Below are 21,702 nucleotides of genomic sequence, written 5' to 3'. Positions count from 1 at the left end.
CACACTTAAAAAGGTTACATAAGATATGGTTTGGACTGTTGTTTCTACAAGACACTGGCCTGGAAGCATACCAGGTTACGACTCTTTGAAATATCTCCATAATGAGTATCTAAAACTTATTATGAACATTTGACCAATAAAGTATAAAAAAAAAACTAAAAAAAAACCAGCTATAACTCCTCTTTTGCATTGTGATTATCGCATGAATGCACATTGCATTTTAATTGTTATATAAATGTACAATTGTAAAACAAATATACTCCAGGAGGACAAATTTTGTTATAATTACTCACCAAATCTAGGTATGTTTTGCAGATTGGCAAGCTATGTATTATTAAAGCAAACAAAGCATTAAATAACATCACAGAGATTACTTTATATATACAAAATATTAGTTCTTGAAATGTTAAATAGTCGAACCCATTTGAAGAATTATTTAAAGACTATGGATTTATTATTCGTTTGTTTTACATCTTTCGAATGTTCCTTCAGATTTTGAAGATTATAACATCCTAGCCCAAACTTCTTGCAGGACCTGCAGGATTGCGGGAGATGGCAGCAGGCGGGGTTCGAACCCAGGATCATAGAGACTATCAAACGACAGTCCATAGCTCGTACTACATGACCAGGCAGAAATATTAATTTTTATAAGCTCATAAAATAACTGGAATCCAGTTAGTCTTGTGTGGAGATTTCTTTCCACTGCCATCAATCACAAAACTTGAGAAAGTTTTGAACCTTTGCTCTACACGGTGAAGCCTGAAACTAACCTACAATTTTCACCAACATTTGATTAAATTTAACATTAATTAAGACATTATTTTCATGTAATGTCTTTTTTTATTTATCACAAATTGCTTTAACAAACTAAAAAAAAATATTTTAAAAAGTACTTTAAGAAAAAAAAAAAGCTTATATTAAGCGTACTTACATCAATTAGTTTGGATCAGTCATGTAATTAAATTTGTAAAAGATCTAGACTAACAATAAAAAAGCATTTATAAAAATTTAAAAAAAAGGGAGGAAAGACCTGAATTCAAACTAATGGTTTAAGCAGGCTTCTCAAGCCAACACGGTAACCATCACAAAAGAGATACAAGACACCGATAGCAAAGACAAACAGACACAAACACTCTTTTGTTCCCCTGGCAATCAAATCATTAAATAAGAACAATCTGGTATAAACTTTGTCACATGTAAATTATGAGTGAGTCTGGTGTGAATGTACACTTTGGTTTCTTATAGTTATAATGTTTTTTGTTTGGTGTAATGCACAAATTGTAAGACAAATTTCCTTACGGATAATAAAGATTATTATTATTATTATTATTATTATTATTATTATTATTAACTACTCTGTTAGTGGAGAGCCTATAAACATGAAAGATTATATAGTTATTTATTGTTTCTATAGTCCTATTTTTCATGTTTGTGTTCACGAATACTCAGACCATGACCTATAAAGGGGACTAATTCAGCTTATACCACCACTTCAGTCAAGTACAAATTCTTTCCCTTGTTTGAAATACCAAACAAAATAAATAATTACCAATAGTTAATTTACTAATTGGTTTTTATTTATTGGGTGTGAGAGAAATAACGTGTGAGTTGATATAAGCTTTGTAAAAACAATATTTATAATAATATCAAAGCAAACATACAGTGCAAAGAATTTAAGTTATTATCAAAAGTTTGTTTATAAACTTAAAATGACTAGCAGTGATTAGATCAGCACAAAAAGTGTAGGCTTCAGGATTGAGACAAATCTCAATATGAATCTAGTCATGGAAGTATAAGGATAAAGCTTTATAGCATGAATAAGATAACAAAGGCAATGTGTATCTTAATTTACACGTTCAAAATAAACATTTTTCATTGAAGACTGAACTTCTTGTTAAATGCTATGAAGAAGAGTCATGTGCAGGCCAGCAATTACATAAGAGCTACTGGGATATAGCCTGGGGATCAAAAACCAAACCTACTTCAAACTAATCCTTCATGTTTATGTTAACGTCCAGATTTTATCACAGTGGCAAGAGATACAAAATATGAAAAAATCTGATCGAATACAAATCTTAGCTGTAAATAAATAAAAAAAAAAGTAAAATAATCACAAAATATAATGTATATGTTTTGGCATAGAGAATATTCAAAATGACTTTTTACTATTTAACAAAATAGCTAGTTACCTGAAGGCAACAATAGTAAAAAACATTCAGCAGTGGTACCCTTAAAGTGAAGGGGGGGGAAAATGAAACACATTAATGGAAACTTTTCAAGTTGGAGTTCAGTAATGCCAGGGTCCCATAAGGAGGAGCGGACGGAACTAGAGGTGGTAACAAGGTCCTCCTCAATGGGGCCAGTGTAAAGTCTGAATTAATGGCTACGTCAGAAGGGCGGCTTGGTGCAGCAATAAAAGGCGCAATCTGGGACGGTGGGTCTCTGGCTTGTGGGTAGTTGCAGTTGTTGTTGACATTGATATTAGAGTTGATGATGGTCGTGTTTCCGTTCCCAGAGTGAGAGGAAGTGGTAGATGAGACTGTCACGGTATGACGACCTTCCTGAACATATTAAGAATGAACACAAAAGTGAAACAATTCTAAATAAAAAGAATAGAAATATGAAAAAATAAATAAGTCTTAAGTGCAGTGTCGTAAAAAAAATATTTAGTGGAAAAATGTGTCATCAAACAAAAAAAATAATATAAAAAAACTGAATTATAATCAAGACAATGTTATGATCATTGTTAAAAATATTTGTTTACTTCTTTTATAGGAAAAGAAAATAATTGAATATAGCTTCAACATTATCTTGTTTTAAAATCTAATTTTTTATTTTATTGCTAGCTGGCCCAAGTAGCAATGGTTGGTTAAGTATAGCAAGCACTGTCTACCTGAGGAAGGCTAGAGTTCAAAACCTTAGGTAGACTTGGTTTAACTCTAGCTGAATTGTGTTAGATGAGGACCAGACGACAGATACCCCTCCCCCCTCTAAAGTTCAAAATGGACGAGCCTGCCATTGAAAGAGGTTCTATCCAAGGCAAAAGACAGAGAGGAATGGAGAAAGATGGTCAACAGATCTTGTGTGTTGCTCCAATGGTCCAACAGATTAAGGGATAGGTGAAGGTAAAACTATCTGGCTAGTCCATCTAGTGTACCAACCATTGTGCCATAACACTCAAGCTATCCCATGGCACTGATTTTGTTTTTTTTCCAACCATGGAATTTTTATTTTTAATCCTGTTAGTTAGAGACATGCAAATTAAATATTTTAATAATCAGTTTATATTATGGGGAAAAAATGCATAATTTGCTTAATTTTGAAAGTTTATTTTAGCAACAAGTAAAAAAATTGTCTCTTTTTTACTTACATGCTGTGAACCAAGGGTCTGCTGGTTTAAGGTCAAGGTGACACTACTTCTGGAAGCCACAACAGGACCTTCTCCATGGGAACCAGGAGTATGTTTGTCGACATTCTTGGAGGTGATGAAAAACTCTAAGTTGGGGCCTGATCCAGCGTAAGAAACCCCTGAACTAACAATATATGGGTTACCACTCTTGGGGGCCTCTGTCTCTGATTGTATGAAGTCAATCTTAAAAAAAAATAAAAATCAATTATTTGTTTTTTTACATCCTAAAAAGTATTTAATTAAAAATATTTTCATTATCATATTTTCATTATTTCATTTTTTTTTTAAATATCAAAAGTTATTCATTTGCCTGATTAAAATACTCTAAATTATTTCATTTTACTAAAAAAAAAACAAAATGAATCTATTTAAGAGAAAGAGAATTACATTTGTCCAAACATAATGCTTTTTTTAAGCTATCACTGCATTCAAAACTTACCTGAGATGTTCGAATGTGGTAAGGGAAATTTTTGTTGGCTGCATTAGGTCTAGTCAAGATCTTCAAATAAATTTAAAAAAAAACAACTCATTAGTAAAAAAAAAAAAGAATACCAAAGCAAGTTTTTTTCTTTCATAATATATCCACACCTTTTTACCAGATCACTTAGATTCTATATTAAACAATCAGCAGAATACAGCCACACCTTTTTACCAGATCATTCAGATTCTATATTAAACAATCAAACTTAAACCAACTGATTGATTGTCAATCAAACATAAATATCTGACAGGATTCCTTTAAAAATTGACTTTATATATGTTTAGAAAAAAAGGAACAATGAAATGGCTACATCACAAAGCAACTGCAACAATAAAGTGCTGGTTGTGAGTGTGTATGTGTTTCGTGTGTGAATGTTGTCCGTATTTGCGTCTATATTATTATAGTTACAGTAGTTTCGTTGAGATCATAAATTGTAGTCAAACTGAATTTCCATTTGATTGGACCAATACAAATTATCTTATCTTTGGATGAAGTAAAGTAGCTAGCCAGTAAAAATAACTTCAGAGAATATTAGGATTCAAGTTAAGTCAGGTTAGTTACTTCAGAGAATATTAGACTTCAAGTTAAGTCAGTTTAGATACTTCAGAGAATATTAGGCTTCAAGTTAAGTCAGTTTAGATACTTCAGAGAATATTAGGCTTCAAGTTAAGTCAAAAGCAGGACTATTGAGGCCTTACCAAGAAAAAGATGTGACCACAGAAGCCAATAAACTGTTCCACACCATTGACCGTCTTCTCGCGGCTCCATTTGGGCATGACAAACATGGCAGTTAGCACCATGATAGGGGCAGCCCAAAACCTGCGGATTTATATGGAAAGTCTGTGATAAAAAATATTATACTGTCAAAGGTCATGAATAAATAGTCTTACATTTAAGGTAGCATTTCACTTTGTATGCATTGCATCAACCTGGTAAATTTAATTAGGACATATCATGAATGGCCTTATGATATTATGTTCTGGATATTTTTAAAGATTTATAGTTTTCTATACTTAAAACAAAGTGTTATTCAAATCAAAATTGGTGTAGTTCTGTCAGAATTAGAAGTGACAAAAAATCAACTTAATAACAATAATAAAAAAAAGACAATTCATTTTCATTCTGATGTGTGTGGTAGTTTAGCCTCTAAACACTAGAATTGTAATTCCATTTTGTATGCACTCTTGTAAAAAAAAAAGCTCAGCACTTTAAGGGTTTGATAAAAATATTCAACCAATAATGAGATTTATTAGGACATACAGAAAACAGAGAAATCCTATTTATGAAACTATTATGAGTGAATTAGTTTAATATAGGCATACTAGAAACACAATTGTGATATGGATTCTAAATGACTATTAATGACTCTAATTGTACAAGCAAAGTCACAAAACATGTTTGATTTCATGAATGTTGACAATATTCCTCAAGAGATTGTTTAAACAAATGTAAACACAAGCTGTAAGGTTACAAAATATGGTTAGGAAATAAAAAAAAATTCCTTTGATGGGGAAAAAAAGAAACAATGATAAGACAATTGCAAGGGAAAGATTTCATAGAGGACACTGTCAAAGACTCTAGGTGTAGTACAGTAGAAGTGTAATACAGTACAGAGCTCATATCACAAGACCAGGCAGCTGGTTTATAAGTTATGAAAGGATTTCAATAGTGCAATATACAAACTATCCCATAGTGATGCTTCAACCTTAATTTAAGGTTAAAAAAAAATTTAATTGAAATTAAAAGGTTTCTGAAGCAGATTTTTTGAAAGGAATCATAACCAGGCAAACATTATTGTTACGTGCGCATCTTAGTGTGAATGTGAAATGGTGCGATTGCGTGTTGAAAGCGGGAACGACCGCAATGGAGGACTATGAACAAGAAAGTGTTTTCAGTGTTAACAAAGATTAAAGTATTTATAAACTGTGATTTGTCGTTTTCATGTCTAAAGAGTCTCATCCAATATAAAGACGTAACAAGTGGCGCCCAACATGGGGCAGAACTAAGAAAGTACGTACAAGAAAGGTTGATGGAGAGGGAGAGATTAGCAATGGAAAGAGAAAAAGAAAAGGAGAGATTAGCGATGGAAAGAGAAAAAGAAAAGGAGAGATTAGCGATGGAAAGAGAAAAAGAAAAGGAGAGATTAGACATGGAGGACAAAAGAGAAAGAGAAAAAGAAAAGGAAAGATTAGACAAGGAGGACAAAAGAGAAAGAGAAAAGATAGCCATTGAAAAGGAGAAGAAAAACGAATTAGTCGCCATTGAAAGAGAAAGATTAGCGTTTGAAAAAGAGACAGCAGAGAAAAAGTTAAAAACAGACCAAGGAAAAGAGAATGATAAAAGAAAGAGTGACTCTACAGGGAATAAACTGGCAAAATATAAAGGTTTGATATTCAACGAAGACAAAATGGACATAGACATTTTTTTGAAGAAGTTCGAAATAGAAATGAGAGAATTGGAATACCCTGAAGACAAATGGACATTCTTATTGTCGAGATCATTTACAGCGGAGGTGCCTTCAAAAATATGTATGAACCAGGGTAACTTCAGCATTGTGAAAGAACAACTACTTCGAACTTTCGGGAAAACAGAAGCTTTCTATCGCCAACAGTTTGTTAATTGTGAGATAGAACCAGAGGATGACCCGCAGACCTTCTTGGACAAAATGAGCAGCCATTTCGATAACTGGTTAGAAACTGCTGAGGTAGAAAAAACCTTTGACAGTCTTAAGACATTTCTCATGCTGGACAAAGTGATGTACGAGTGTCAGGAGGAATTAAAAATATTTCTGTTGGAGAGGAAACCGAAATCCATAGAAGACATAGTAAGACTGATAAGGGCTTATAAAGTGGCACATCCCGAGAAGAAATTATCTAGAGGCAGTGATATAGAAGAAATAGTTGCCTTTAACAGAACATGTGAGACACAGAATAACTCTCACAGAACAAGGGAGACACAGGATAGACAGTATAGAAGTGGTACATATGAAAGACAAAGTGATAGCCGCAACGGAAGATATCAAGGAAACAGACAGGAAAGAAAGGACTGGGAGAAAGGTAGAATAGAGCAAGGCTTATCATTGTCATCTGATACTGGAACATTGGAGATTTTTCAGACATTCGTAGGGAACAAGGCAGCCAAGACCATCAGGGATACAGGGAGCACTATTATTGGAGTGAATAAGGATTTAGTGGAAGACCATGAATATACAGGCGAATCTAGGAAGTGTGTTATGTTTAATGGGAATATTGTACAATTACCGATTGCTAAAGTTAGTATAGACACACCGTATTTTAAGGGGACAGTGGAAGCTTGTGTTGTAGATCAGGGTGAGATAGATTTAATTATTGGGAATATTCATGGGGTGAAAATATGTTCAGTAAGGGAGATTGAGAATTGGAAGAAATATTATGGGATAAAGTTTACGCGAGGTAGAAATGGGGATGTGGAAGAAGACATAAGATCTCATACATCAGATGACATGGGTAGCAGAGAGCACGAGAAGAAAGAATTAACAGATAAGGTAGAAAGCAATGCAATAGGAATGGGTCCAAATCAAAGTAAAGTAAGGCAATCAGTGGTACAGGGAAAGCGATTTAAACCCACATATAGACGTACAAGTCCATACATCTTATGCTTTAATTGTGGGAGAAGGGGGCATATTAGAAGACAGTGTCAACAGTTAATTAGAATTAAGGAATCAAGGTACAATAGTGGAGAGGCGTATACGAGAAAAGAGAGGGATATTAGCAGCCTAGAAAACAGTACAGCTAGATCATTCGGTAGTAGGATCACAATGGGACATCATTGCAAAGGAGGGAAGCGGAAAGGATGGCATGTCAATAATGTTAGAATTATATAGATATGATTAGAAAAGGTAGGACTGATGGACACTAATTATTGTTCTATTCTACAATGAATAAATATATGTGTAATGAAGTAAATATTGTTGTTACATATACATATAGGTTAAGGATACTACATTATAGAAGTTTGTAAAGGCTACATAGGAAATGTAAAAGAGTATAAATACTGGAAAGTAGATACGTAGATGTTGCACAATGTATTTAATTATGTGTGGTTCTGTTGGATTATAATTATTCTATTAAAATTACATTTGTAAGAAAATTATCGAAATGATGTGGTAGAAATACATAAAAAGAAACGTCAAGACTGGAATTATTATATAGGCCTGATGATACTAAGACGTAAATAGCATTGGATTAAATCTATGGTAGCCTATGAGGAGTGTTGTTAGTTATAAACTGGGTCATGTTGTTGAGGCTACAATATACATGGAGCAAGATAGACCTTGTTTGTTAACTATTTGATTGCGACTGGAATGATGGTGTTTGTACAGGCATAAAATTATGAGTGGGGAGTTGTATTAATAGAAATATGATTACTTAAAGATATATGCTAACAGAAGTGGTTTCAATTGCTCATAATAACAGTTATTATTGTGATGAATATAATTGTAATTCCATGTTGGAATTGTATTGGTATTAACATGACATTGTGTTTGAGTTTGTTTAGTTATTACATTATGGTTTTATATGTTACCGATTTTTTTTTAACTTGGAATAGTCTGATAATATATTCAGTGATTTGTATTTTGGACGTTCGATGTACATCGAACTTGTTAAACAGGGGGGGGGGGGGTGTTACGTGCGCATCTTAGTGTGAATGTGAAATGGTGCGATTGCGTGTTGAAAGGGGGAACGACCGCAATAGAGGAATATGAACAAGAAAGTGTTTTCAGTGTTAACAAAGATTAAAGTATTTATAAACTGTGATTTGTCGTTTTCATGTCTAAAGAGTCTCATCCAATATAAAGACGTAACAATTATAATGTCATATTCTAATCTAATGCTGCAAACATTCAGAGCACTTTCTGAATCTTAGAGTTATAGTCACCAACCTAAAGCAAACACCCAAAATTCTATATTCTAATGCTCAACTTTTTTTTTTTCAACTTTTTATCTTTCCAAAGGCTATCAACATATAATAATTTAATTTCCATAGCGCTGTTAACAAACATAATGTAGGCTCAAGGCACTATGAAAACAAAATAGACTTAAAAAATCATTACATAGATACTAATTTTAATGTCACACAAAAGTCTAATATACAAAGCTATTAAGTACTATTAAAAAGATAACAGGTTTAAGCTTGAACTTACCATATAGTGAAGAAAGAGAAAAATGGAATGTAAAATTTTTGATGTGATTTAAAGTGCTTCAAGGTGAAAACTGTGGCATAGAGGAACCAAAGCCAGCCCAGTAGGTGCATGAGGACCATCCCATAGCCAGGTGGACACTCATAGTAGTACAGCACTTGAGCAGGGTCAAATAGCTTGACAATAAGAGTGAATCAAAATATTTTATTTTTTAAATTAAAACTAAAATTTGCATAAAGATTATAAAAAAGAAATGTTTGGGTTTATGTTATTTTTTTTTTAGCTTTCTGCTAATGATGAGGTATTATAAATTTCATTTAAACTTGGCATTTTGTTGAGAATTAACTTTTTAAAATCTAGCTATAAATTTGTTATCTTTAAAAAAAAGTTATTTCTATTACACATAGATACAATTTTTATAAAGTGAATCTCAAAGATCTTACAACACTCTAACAACCTTTAAAAATACTTCAAAGAAAAGAGACTGCAGTTATTCTACACAATGAGAACTAAAATTTAAAAAAAAATCTTTTTCATTCTCAAATATTTCAATAACTTTTAAATGATAAGTACAACTATTTTGATGCGAGAGTAAATTAACTCTAGAACATGATTTCTGTTATCCACTAGTTGATTGTTTGTACCAAATGAAGCAGCGAGTTGCTAACAAGCTGGAACTCATAATCAGTGTGAACAAGAAGGGCCCACAATCACCTACACCAGCATTGTGACAATCATCTCTGTAATCTAAGTATGGAAAAGTAAGGGCTGGAACTACTGCAGAGGTGAGAGAACTTAATCTGGCTACTGGAGGACAATGGTGAAATATTGAACTCTTTCTTAATCTTCGAGCTTGAAAACGAGCCTTATCATACATTGCTCTGTACATGGTGCCAATTAAAAATTGCAACAACAAAAAAAAATATAATCTTTCACAGATGCCAATTAATAAGAAAAAAGAATTCCTCACTCCCACTCATATAGACATAATAAAATCAGCTTATCCACCTCTCCTAGAAATTAAAGAACAATTTCAACTCACCAACTCTTCATAGATATAAAAAAGAACAATTTCAACTCACCAACTCTTCATAGATATAAAAAAGAACAAATTCAACTCACCAGCCCCTCCCAGATAAAAAGCACCATGATAAAAACAACATAAGCACAGAAGAAAAATGTTATCTTCATGGCACTGATGCGTGTCAGACGCCCTCGTGTGATTGTAAAGCCCTTTGCCATCAAGATGAGCATCAAGATGAATATGACTGTGCTGGCTGCTCGGAAAATTCGACCTGGATATGTGAAGAACCATAACAATAGGAGTCATATTATATAATAAGTCTTGTCTTATGAATTACAGACATTAATTCAAAAGAGAAGATAATTATGTCCTATGCATTTTAAGTGTCAATCTAGACATGTGACATAAGTGACAAACTCTGATAAGTCGTTGATTTTCCTGGCTGATTCAGGCAACTTATTCCATTCTCTAATGACACTAGGGAAAGAGCATTTGTAAAAATTTGTCCTAGCGTATGGAATAAGAAATATGCCACTATCTTTGTGTCTTTCTGAGTTTTTTTATTAAGTTTTGTTTTTGTATTTGCTAATTAAGCTCAGTGTTTTACATATTATAGCAACTTTACTTTATATTCTTCTGTCCTGCAGCATCTCGATACGTAGTGATTTTAAGTTATGGTGTTTCTCTAAACAAATGTGAAGGTGCTTTCCTTATAAATCTCAAGGCTCTAATTAGCGATAGTAACAAGTTATGGTCTGAAATCTTATGAAAAGGATGTTACAATATACTTTTGCGATTGCATTCACACACTTACTAAATTTTTCTTTCATCATAAAATAAAATTTAAAACAAAAATATTACTGCAACCCTGTTCCCCCAAATGGGTGATTTTTGTTTACGCCATTGGGCGTAAATGACCTGAGCTAGTTTGTAAATGTGTTAAGAGACTTTAGTTAAGATTTTTTGAATTTCTGGACTGGGGATTAAGAATTGTTTTCTTTAATTTTCGTTGGTGAATCGGGATAAGTAAATTTGATTTGGAGATTGTGACATTATTTCTTTTACCAGAGATATTGATTGATCATAGTTGGATTGTGTTTCTGCAATCAGAGAGATACCAGCAATCTAAGAATCTGTGAGTTATTTTCTTTAATTCAATCCCAGGCATTAACAATATAAAAGAATGATTAATTATTAGCTTTAAGATTCAATATTATCTATCTTACAGAAGACAAAGTTCTTTGAATATGAATTTGTTTTGTTATACAACATTTGTATAAATGGTAAAAAATTCGAATCACACAAACCAAATTACTGACCAACACTTTCAACTTGTCTGATCTCCCAGCCAGTGGACCCATGGTGACCCCATGCTATGACCATTAGGAGGAGATGAAATGTCCAGGTAAACACAGCCACCAAGTACAGCTTGTAAGTTGTGTGGAACAGTTGACGAGCTCTTAAAACAACTGTGGGAGAGAGATAGATGAACATATTGCATTGACAATTAGTAAAGCCATGATGACCAAACCCTAATGGTAGATAATAAACCCAGCATAATAATTGCATGCAACATACAAATAACATGAAATAGTGAAGTCAATAATGAAAAGTGAACTAGACAATGACTACTGTCTGCCACCAAACAATTAGGCACAAGCTAATAAACATGAAATACAAATAATAAAAATAATAGAAGGAACATGTAGGCAGGGTCTTGGCAGGAGGAATGCTCCCGTCGCCTCAGCGTGGCCCTCCTGTGGAAAAGTCCGCTAGGGAGTCGGATAGGCCAAGTACGGTAGCGCACATAGCTCTCAGTGGGATACCACACGTATGGTCGAGAGACTGTACACTGCACATGGTAGGGATGTAACAAAGGCTCGCTAACCAGTCCAACCCCCCATCGATTCGTTCCCTAACGGGGGCCATACTCGCACAGGAGAGGGAACTCGTGCTTGGCTCAAGGGTGTCGTGACTAGCGACACACCGGGTGTGAATATATGATCACTTCAGATAAGGCGGGACTTCGGACAGAGGGATTGGTGAAGAGCGGATGCCTCATCCTGGCCATGGATAAAAACCTTTCCTTGGTCAAGAGGTCCATAATAGGGAATGGGACGTTCTCGGACCTTAAGGAAATCTGAATCAGGCAGGGTCTTGGAAGACTTCTGATAGACAGGACTGGAGAATTTCAGTTGCACACTAAGTCACAGTACCATGTGGTGAAAGTCAAAGGTTTTATAATGAACAATGATGATGAGTTAATGGATATGAATTAAATGACAAAAACAAAAATAATCTTAAGTTATCTAGACTGGGAGAGAATAGGTTTTAAAGCCATGGAGTCAAATTATGCAATTATGTCTAAAATACAAGAATAGGAAACATTCCCATGTTTACACACACACATACTTGTTTAAAACAAATAATTAACAAGCAAAATATAAAAACTATCTAAGGGGAAGGCTTAACATTTACAACTATATCTCTCAATAATGTAGAATTTTTCTTTTTCGATATCAAACAAAATAATTAATCACCAATAACTGAGTAATTTTTAATTTTTTTTTTATTCATTTGGTACAATAAATGATTGTGTAAAGTATCAACTTGATTCGAGAACGCATGTGGGAGAAATCATGTGTTAAAAATGTGCACCAGACAGATAGAGTGAGCTGATATAAGCTTCTGTGTAATAAAAAGATACAAAAAACTGTTTTAATCTAATATGCAACAATCTGTCAGTTACTCACTTGCACAAATAATGGACAGAACACAGAGGGTTATGTAGACCAAGAAGAAAGCAATGTCTACTGGCAAAATGTCTGAAACAAAAAGATTAAGAAAGTCACACACACACTAAAATTTGACAAATGAGAAATTTAATATAAATTGCTTTTTTTTTTTGTATTCCAGTATGTTAGGCCTAATATGGTAAAATAGTTTAGCGAAGGATTTCTCCCGTTTCAACTTACAAAACTCATCAGCGGAAAATTCTTGATGCAGCAAATTATCTCCATTGGTCATGTGAACCTTGTACTCTAAATACATCCCTGACAACTGAAATTAAAATATAGTAAAGTAGGTAAAGTTCAGACCTTGAGATCTATGGGGCAGATGATGTAAAGGTCATCTGTTTCTGTGGCTAATGGTTAACGAGGGTGTCATGTAGCCAGCGCAATGACCAACTGCCTTTACTTTTCCCCGACCTATGTCAGGCACCCATTAGAGCTGGGTGGACTTAGAAGTGACAAAAGATGCCGAAATGTAAAATCCCAATTTTCACCAGGATTCGAACCCGGGAATCTCCAGTTCAAAAGCCAAGGACTTTACTGCTCAGCCACAGTGCCTCCAGAAATTAAAATAAGTCTGTATTATGACCAGAGACCAAAAAGTTGACTATTTCAAATTTAAAATGATAAACATCTAAAGAAGTTTTCTGTGGTGCCATCTCGCTTGTGTTGACTTGGAGGAAGACCCGTGGCAGCTATTGGCAGAAAAGGAAAAAGTTTGCAGCATATTATCAAAAAATTAATTCACTTCTACTCGAGTAAATAAAAATGGTGTCATCTCAAATCCCTCCCAACAGAGTTTTTCGTTCCCAAGTATTTAGTAGATTTTCGTGTGTCTTGTCAGTGTCCAGGTCTCACTTGCATACATTATATTGCTGCTGGTCTTATAACGCTTTTGTATATCATTTTCTTCCTTGTTCCATATGCTAAGACAAATTTGTACAAATACTCCTTCTTTCCTAGTGCTATAAGACCATGGAATAGGTTGCCTGAGTCAGCCAGGAAAACTAATGACTTGGCAGAGTTTAAGTCATTGATTAACATGCATGACTATATTGACATAGGGACATACATAGGACATTATCATCATCTTTTTTTAAGAAACATTTATGTATTTTATAAGATAAGATAAACTTTACAAGAAAGATAAGATAAACTTTATAAGATAGATAAGATAAACTTTATAAGATAGATAAGAAAAACTTTATTCTTGTCTGACTAAGTGTCACAAGTTCTTTCAAAAATATTAAAGATTTAGAAAATGTTTTCAAATAATTTTGAAACTCAATAGCATATAGCATTTATATATTTAAAACATGTCATTAGATAAATGTTTGGAAAAAGTCCTTCACTATCTGTAAAACATGGATCTATATTTATTTCTATTAAGATCATTACAGACGGAGGTAAACACAAATCAAAGGGTGGAAACAGGATAGATGACATCATGAGAAAAAAAATAAGACTGGAACAGTGGCTGAAAATGTCAAGACCAAACAGAGGAGAGGTCAAAGGGAAAAATAGGAATGGTAGAAATAATGGGTCGTGTTTGCACAAAACATGGTGGCAAGGCAAGATGAGAAGAGGATAAAGGAAGTAAAAATTTGCTTATGATGAGTCACAACAACTCAAAGTGGGTTCCAAGTATTTTGTTGAGCTCCCTGCCACTGACCTGTACATTATTTCTGGTGCACCTGGAGATTGCAATGTACCACCATCTTTCCCTGGAAGACTTGAACCCTCTTACACCAGAGCAGTAAAACCAAGGTTCACCATCCCGCTCTTTGGTGACACATCCTGAATAGCTGAAATAGGATAAGTTTATCAGATAGTCTGATGTTATGGGTTTTTTTTTTTCATATAATTAAATAATAATTAATAATGCAAGTTTTTTTTTAATGTTTTTTTTTTAAATTTAGTAACCCTTAAAAAAATTATTAAATTACAAAACAACAACAGCTACAAATAATCAAGCCAGCAGTGAAACTCACTAAAAAAAAAGTTTTTGAAGAGAAAAAATTACAAGTTTAACTCTGTCAGTGCGAATTATTTTGATAGAAAAAATGGAGTTTTATGGGACAAACACAAATTTTCAGGAGGGGGGGGGGGGGAAGAGTTACTAAAACTAACATAACTTTTTTATTTTATTAAATAATCTAACATATTTTATTTTATTTTAAAGGAAAATGAATGGGCTACAAAAGTATAATAAATAAAATAAATTATTCAAGTTTTTATTTTCCATTAATTTTAAACTGAGCACGGAAAAAGAAAATATTTTTTAATTTAAAAACAAAATCTATATACTGAAAGATTTAACCTTTTAATTAAATATTTAATCCATAAATATTTTAAAATTCCAATACTAAACACATTTAATCGCTTCAAATCAAATTTCATAAAAGATGAAAAATGCACTAAGAAATCGTATTATTTAAATTTTTCGGGTCCCGGGAAATAAACTAAAATAGAGGAACCATTACCATAGTGTTGTATTTTTTTTTTTAAATGTGTTGGTTCTGCATCAAATTTACCAAAACAAAGAACAATCACTCCCACATCCAGAAAATAAAAAATGAGAGAAATAAAAAGTTTAACATAAAAAAGATAGTGAAATAAATATTATAAACCAAGCTACTCACTGAGACTAACGCCGCACTGAAAGAGTTAATAATATATACTCAGTTGGTCTTGAAAGTTTTGGTTTTAAAAAGAGGATTTACGTTTGCTTTTCATGATTGAAATTATTCCTTAAAAAAAAATCCTTGTTTTTATGCATGATTCCTTGACTTTGTTGTTCCACTTCACATTTCCCACAAGGCATTAGCTTCCCACACATTAGTCAGAGAGATTTGCATTAGTTACTGCTCCAGTTACTTACGCAGCGATGTTTAGTGATTCTTCTGTTAGTCTAATCACCTGGTTGTTTTTCTCACTCAGCACTGACCTACTGTCTGTGCAGTTCTGAAATGTAAATTGTTAGACACTTAGTATTATTAGTTTGTATAGAGACGCACCATAGTTGACAGATTTTGAATGCGACATTTAGTGACGTCAAGACTTAGTTGGGTTATAGATTATTTATGTTAATATAGTCAGTGAGTGTTAGGATTTCAGAGGGATAACCTGATATTACAGACTGTGGCCTTTTCAATATTAAACATCATCTTAAGTTTATATAATGGTTTGGACTTAATTTTTCTACTTGTTACATGTGTAGGTCTTGTTACTTGTTAGTTAAGTACATTGAATACACCCGTACAAGAAACATGGACATCTCCAAAGTAATCTGTCAAAGTCAAACAGTCATCAACAAGGGCAAGGCCTATCACAAAATTTTAGTGTAAAAATGATTCCTTTTCAGTTCTGCAGTGGTCCTCGACTCAGCCAGCTCTGTAAAATGATTTGCTTTAATGGGCTAAGTGTCCTAAAGTGCAAAGTGCAAGAGTCTGATTTTTTTTTCAAATGTCAAATTAAAAGTGATTCCTTCTATTACGACAAATCTGATTCAGATAGACAGGTAAGGACAGGCAAACATTTAACCCAGCATCTAAGATCTAACCATCTAGCATTCAAACAGTAAAACTAGACAGTAAAACTCAGATTATTTGATCAGCAAGAGAAAAAGAATGCTATAATTTATTACTTTTGACACATGACGATACCGGATCCATTAAAAAATCAATAGTGAGAGAGAAGTCATAAAGCAAATCAATAATTCAAGATTGCTGTTGTCAGCTATCTTGCAGCAGTTATTTGTCTCCCTTCATGTTGCTCAGGTACTAGCTGAATAAATGGGCTAAAAAGTTGGATCATGAGATGTTTATATAATACAGTCTTTAATACCCTCGTTGAACAATATATAATTAACTGTTGTAAATTTCACATGAAATGTTAAAGAGAAACTGGTGTATGAATGTATATCTCATCTTGTGTGCTATCATACAAATGTTTGCTCTAATCATGTATTGTTTTTTGTAATGCACAATTGTAAAACAAATTTTCTCACAGATAATAAAGATTATTATTATTATTATGTTAGAAATGAACGAGTATTCATTCTCTTGCAGTGCTAGGATGAAAGTATCTGTGAGGTCAGTTGTTATTATCCTCTTGGTTAATATAATAATTGGGTATATTGCTATTTTGGATAACTTCCACTAACTCTTAATCTCCAAGCCTAGGTTTCCATATTATTATTATTAAAATGGTGACAAATAGAATAAAAGTGTTGCTACTGATATTGCACATTCTGGTAAATGTTACAATAATAATAAGGATTGTTTCAATTCTGAGGATTAGTGAGGAATGCAGTTTTTCCTGTGGCATTAAATATTATCCATCCTGAAATGTCTCTAAATTTAGTAATTTTTTAAATCAATAGTGAATATTTGTTTTTTTATAAATCTCACAGCTCTATTTTGAGTGTTCTAGTTTCTTTTATTGAGTTGAGGGGCATTGCCAAGATTAATAAAAGCAAACTCACTCTGCCACGATCGTAAACAGCATCCCACTGACCAGGCGTGTCATAATACAGTAGCATCTCCTGTGGTGCATATCCCTAAAAGCAACATAAAACATACAAAATGATATTCAAGGAATGTCTTAATCTTATGTAATTGAATATCAATAATTACTATTGTCATAAGAAACCAGGCCAAAAAAAGAGAGGCAGACAAAGGAAGCAATGGGAGGACAACAATAAGGAGTGGACGGGCCTGTTAATGAAAGAGACTCTAATCTTGGCAAAAGACAGAGAGGAATGGAAAGAGATTTAGATTATAGATTTTGTAATGTATGTAAGGCTGCTGTAATCATCTGCATAACCAAAGCTCACCACCCCATCTGGTCATGTGTCGCACACAATAAAGTACTGAGCTACGGCACATTGGTTTTGATTCTCACATTTCTAAAAATATGATGATACTAACTAAAGTCAAGCAAAGCTTCCAGTTGTAAAACCATAAGTTGTTGTGATGGCTAAATGAGCTTGATATGCTGTTGATGAGTTTTGACATTCTGTATATTTTCATGGTGTATTCTAGAATGAGCATTAGTATAGAGCAGGAAATATTTTTAAAGGGCAACTTTTCTTATTTTGTTTTGTTGATTCCATAACACTCATTTAAAATAGTGGTGGCAAAACAGGATGCAGCATACAAGGATAAACAAAGACGATGCAAGTGGTAAAAGATTAGACAAAGATTTAGAAAAACAAAAATTTTGTAATCAATATCTCATATAAAATAACATTGGTATTAATTTCTTAACTAATTTAAATTATCAGACTATCTAGCCTTTATTTTTTTTTTTCATCTTCAAAATTAAAAAAAAATTTATTCATAGTACTTCAAGTGATGATAGAAACTCTGAAATCATTATTATTATTATAGCTTTTATATAGCACTACTTTCATGCTTATAGCATGCTCAGAGCGCTTTGGTCCAATCTCATTTGTGGACCAGTCGGGGGAGGGGGTATCTAGGAGTTGATTTTCTGTGCTGCCTTTAGGCGCTCAGTAAATGCAACTCTGCCTGAGTCGGGTGTCGAACCTCGAGCCCCCTTCTAGGTAGCCAAGACAAGCCAAGTTGAAGCGCACTTAGCCTCTCGACCACGCTTCCCAGAAGGTTGCTACACTTGTAAATGCAAAAACCCATGAAGTAATGTCTATATTTCATAAGATAAAAAAGATAAAGTAAGACGATTTGAAAAAATCTGGGGAAACAGATGAGTGGGCAAAGATAAGACTTCAAGTTAACATGGGCAAAAAGAAAAAAAAATGACAACAAAATATGGTGTATCAAAGGATTAAATAAAGACATTTGTTTTTTTCAGTAGCTGTATATATTGTTGTAAGTAAGACATATGCTGGTAACTTTGTAAACATGAAGGGAGACAATCTGAAGAATGAATAAATAACTTGGTCTTGCTTCATACAAAACATTTTAAGATTTGAATCACTCACCACAGGATACTGTAACTCATAGCTAATGGCTCCTTCTTGACTAAGAAAACAGAATCTGGTCAAAAATTCCCAGTCCTAAATAAAGACCAAAAAAAAACAAACAATTTAACTACATTCTTCTTACAAACATTTATTGATACCAATGAAAATTAAGCTATCTAAACTTCCTTTAAAATTCCTCATTGCTTTAAATTAACTAAGATTTAATAAGAAACAGAACATTGAAAAATGTTTCTGAACAAATCTGAACTTAATAAAACTATGTCTTTGATTATGAAAGTAAAATTAATGAAATGCTGCTGTTGGAAAAATCGAGATCTTTTTTAACAACTTGTTTTTTTGTTTTTTCTCAGCATTCCTCAATCGTAAACATTCGACACACTAAAAAAATTGACAGTAAAACACTGGGGTGTTGCCAACATGGTGGTGTGCCTAACATGAAAGTGAAAATGTATTTGAATTTGGGCGCAATGTAGAATTTAAATGCATGTAAAAAGAGCCATGTTAGACAGTGAAATGAGCAATATAAGTGAATGCTTGATCTTAGCATAACATAATTGTACAAGGTGACAAAATACTTTAATAAAACATGAGAAACTTTTAAAACGTGTCTGCCATATAAATTCTGAATGCAAAATTATAATTATTTAAGTAAGTATTAATTAGTGTAGGTATTGTCTTTAGGTCATATTATTTGTATTATTTTACTAGACCACTACGATCCTGCAAGGTAAATGCCCTATCCTAGTATAATTATGCATTTTATATTAGATTTCTTTCCTCCTTCAGAGGTAAAGAAGGAGGCATAGTGAATGAGCAGTATAGCATTTAGCTTCTGAACCAGGGGTCCTGGGTTCGAATCCTGGTGAAGACTGGGATTTTAAATTTTGAGATCTCTGGGCGCCTCTGAGTCCATCCAGCTTTAATGGGTACCTGACATAAGTTGGAGAAAAGTAAATGGAGTTATTCATTGTGTTAGACACATGACACCCTTGTTAACCATGGGCCACAGAATCAGATGACCTTTACATCATCTTCCAGATAAGATTGCAAGGTCTGAATGGAGAACTTTACTTTATAATACTTTACTCAGTGGCAAAGTGACTATGGATCATCTCATAGAAATGAGATTAGCCTATGCCTTAGCTATGGTCTGAACTATGTTGCCCACACAGCAGCTGATCTGACCAATGGAATGGCAGCTGCTGATACAATTTTCAGAATTTTTTCTTTCTCCGAGTTTGGAGAGCTAGCAAAGGCTAATGAGCCCATACAGCAGCTTCTCTTCTGTCAGTGAGAACAGTTTCACTGGAAACAATATCTGAGCAACACATCATGACCAGGAGTTGAATTGGTTGTCAGAGACTATTAAAGATATTAAGATGCATGCCATTACTGACATAAGAAGCATTTTAAAATACTTGTATTATTTATATAATACATGGATCTATATATAATACATTATACTTCTAGTTAATATTTTTAAAAATACTATTTAGTTAGACTTAGTAGATCTAGTAATGACGGTGAGTATATCTAGCAGTAGATAGGTCTAGGTAGGTAGGTCAGTAGTACTGACTAATAGTCTATAGTAACTATAGTATGTTGAGTTACTTATCTAAGTAGTGAGTAGGTCTACTCTAAAGTCTAGATCTTCTTTTATTCTTATCACTGATTATCCCATAATTAATATTAAATATAATTATAATTACACTTATTATGACTTAATCCCATAATTAATATTAAATATAATTATAATTACACTTATTATGACTTAATTTCAGACGTTACAATAAAAATACAATTACTAATTATGAATTACAATTAATTATTATTTAATACAATCATATTTTCAGCCTAACCGTTTGGGTTCGTAGCGTTCCTTGAATCCATTTTGAATATGTCCCTTTTATAAGAATATTTAGAATACAACTAAAAATAAAAAGTGAAGAAAGAACAGAAACCATAACGTATTATGACACAATATATTTTTTTATAAAGAATGTTTTCAGCATCCACAATGCGCCATATTTGATGCTCAATTGTCACGTGATAGTTCCTATAACAACACAAAGGCCGATTCGGCGAAAAGTTATAAGCCTATCTGACTTAAAAGGCAGTGACCTATACGGCTTTAATATCTAAGATCAAGACCTACTAAGATAGATCTAGAATCTAATCTAGAGAGTAGATCTATGTATGCCAAAATAACTTACCCAAAAAAAGCTAAAACAAACAACAACAAAAAAATTCATATTTTTTTAGCTTTTTTGACAAAAAAAAAAAAAAAAAAGTATTCATATTGAAATCTTTTCGCAGAATCGTAAACAACCACATAATTATATAAATGGTATAAAAAAAATATCGCTGAATTGAATTTCAATATCTTCCTTGAAAGTTAGTCAGAACTTAGTCCTAATGGAAGATGCTCTCGAGGGCTATGGAGGTACTGTAAGCCTTGGAGGAAGAAGAGTTTCTAACGCGCTTCGTAGACAACATAAATGGCCTAGAAGGGACAGAAGAACTAACTGACTTGGTGATGCGCATAGACAGGACATCCGCAGCATAGGCCCCTATGGTATAAATGCCGAAAACAAATTATGACCAATAGCCAACAGAGCTTTAAAAGGGGCATCAGTATTAACAGTATTGGAGCCTTGGATGGGAAAATCTGACTAGTGTCAGTAGTTTCAAATACCTCGGAACTATTGTCTCAGATGAGGGCACGAAACCTGAACTACTGGCCCGATTCGAGTTGCACAGTCCACAGTAGCACTTTCAAAACTTAAAATAATATGGAAAGACAAAGGCATAGCCCTCGGCACAAAAATCAAACTGATGCGCTCCCTGGT

General features: G+C 33.4%; 1 protein-coding gene across 1 annotated transcript; it reads right to left on the bottom strand.

Annotated features, from left to right (window-relative positions):
• Positions 1-1,354: 1,354 nt before the first annotated feature.
• Positions 1,355-20,880, bottom strand: LOC106073334 (transmembrane protein 145-like). The gene is made up of 14 exons (XM_056011301.1): positions 20,713-20,880; positions 18,851-18,925; positions 17,372-17,446; positions 15,767-15,849; positions 14,558-14,690; positions 13,069-13,153; positions 12,847-12,918; positions 11,413-11,562; positions 10,192-10,364; positions 9,073-9,245; positions 4,589-4,709; positions 3,849-3,908; positions 3,371-3,592; positions 1,355-2,561 (listed from the first exon to the last, which is right to left on the bottom strand). The coding sequence occupies exons 1-14, from the start codon at positions 20,815-20,817 to the stop codon at positions 2,262-2,264; spliced, it is 1,827 nt and encodes a 608-aa protein (XP_055867276.1). The 5' UTR covers positions 20,818-20,880; the 3' UTR covers positions 1,355-2,261.
• Positions 20,881-21,702: the final 822 nt, after the last annotated feature.

The sequence above is a fragment of the Biomphalaria glabrata genome, chromosome 14 (assembly GCF_947242115.1).
Source record: "Biomphalaria glabrata chromosome 14, xgBioGlab47.1, whole genome shotgun sequence".
NCBI lineage: Eukaryota > Metazoa > Mollusca > Gastropoda > Planorbidae > Biomphalaria > Biomphalaria glabrata.
This window is presented reverse-complemented; position numbering and strand designations above follow the sequence as displayed.

Coding starts and splice junctions, on each gene's coding strand:
- LOC106073334 (XM_056011301.1), bottom strand. CDS start 20,817: ATGGTTTCTGTTCTTTCTTCACTTTTTATTTTTAGTTGTATTCTAAAT. Junction 15,850..17,371: donor CTGTTTACGATCGTGGCAGA/GTGAGTTTGCTT, acceptor TTTACATTTCAG/AACTGCACAGACAGTAGGTC. Junction 3,593..3,848: donor ACCACATTCGAACATCTCAG/GTAAGTTTTGAA, acceptor TTTTTTTTTAAG/ATTGACTTCATACAATCAGA.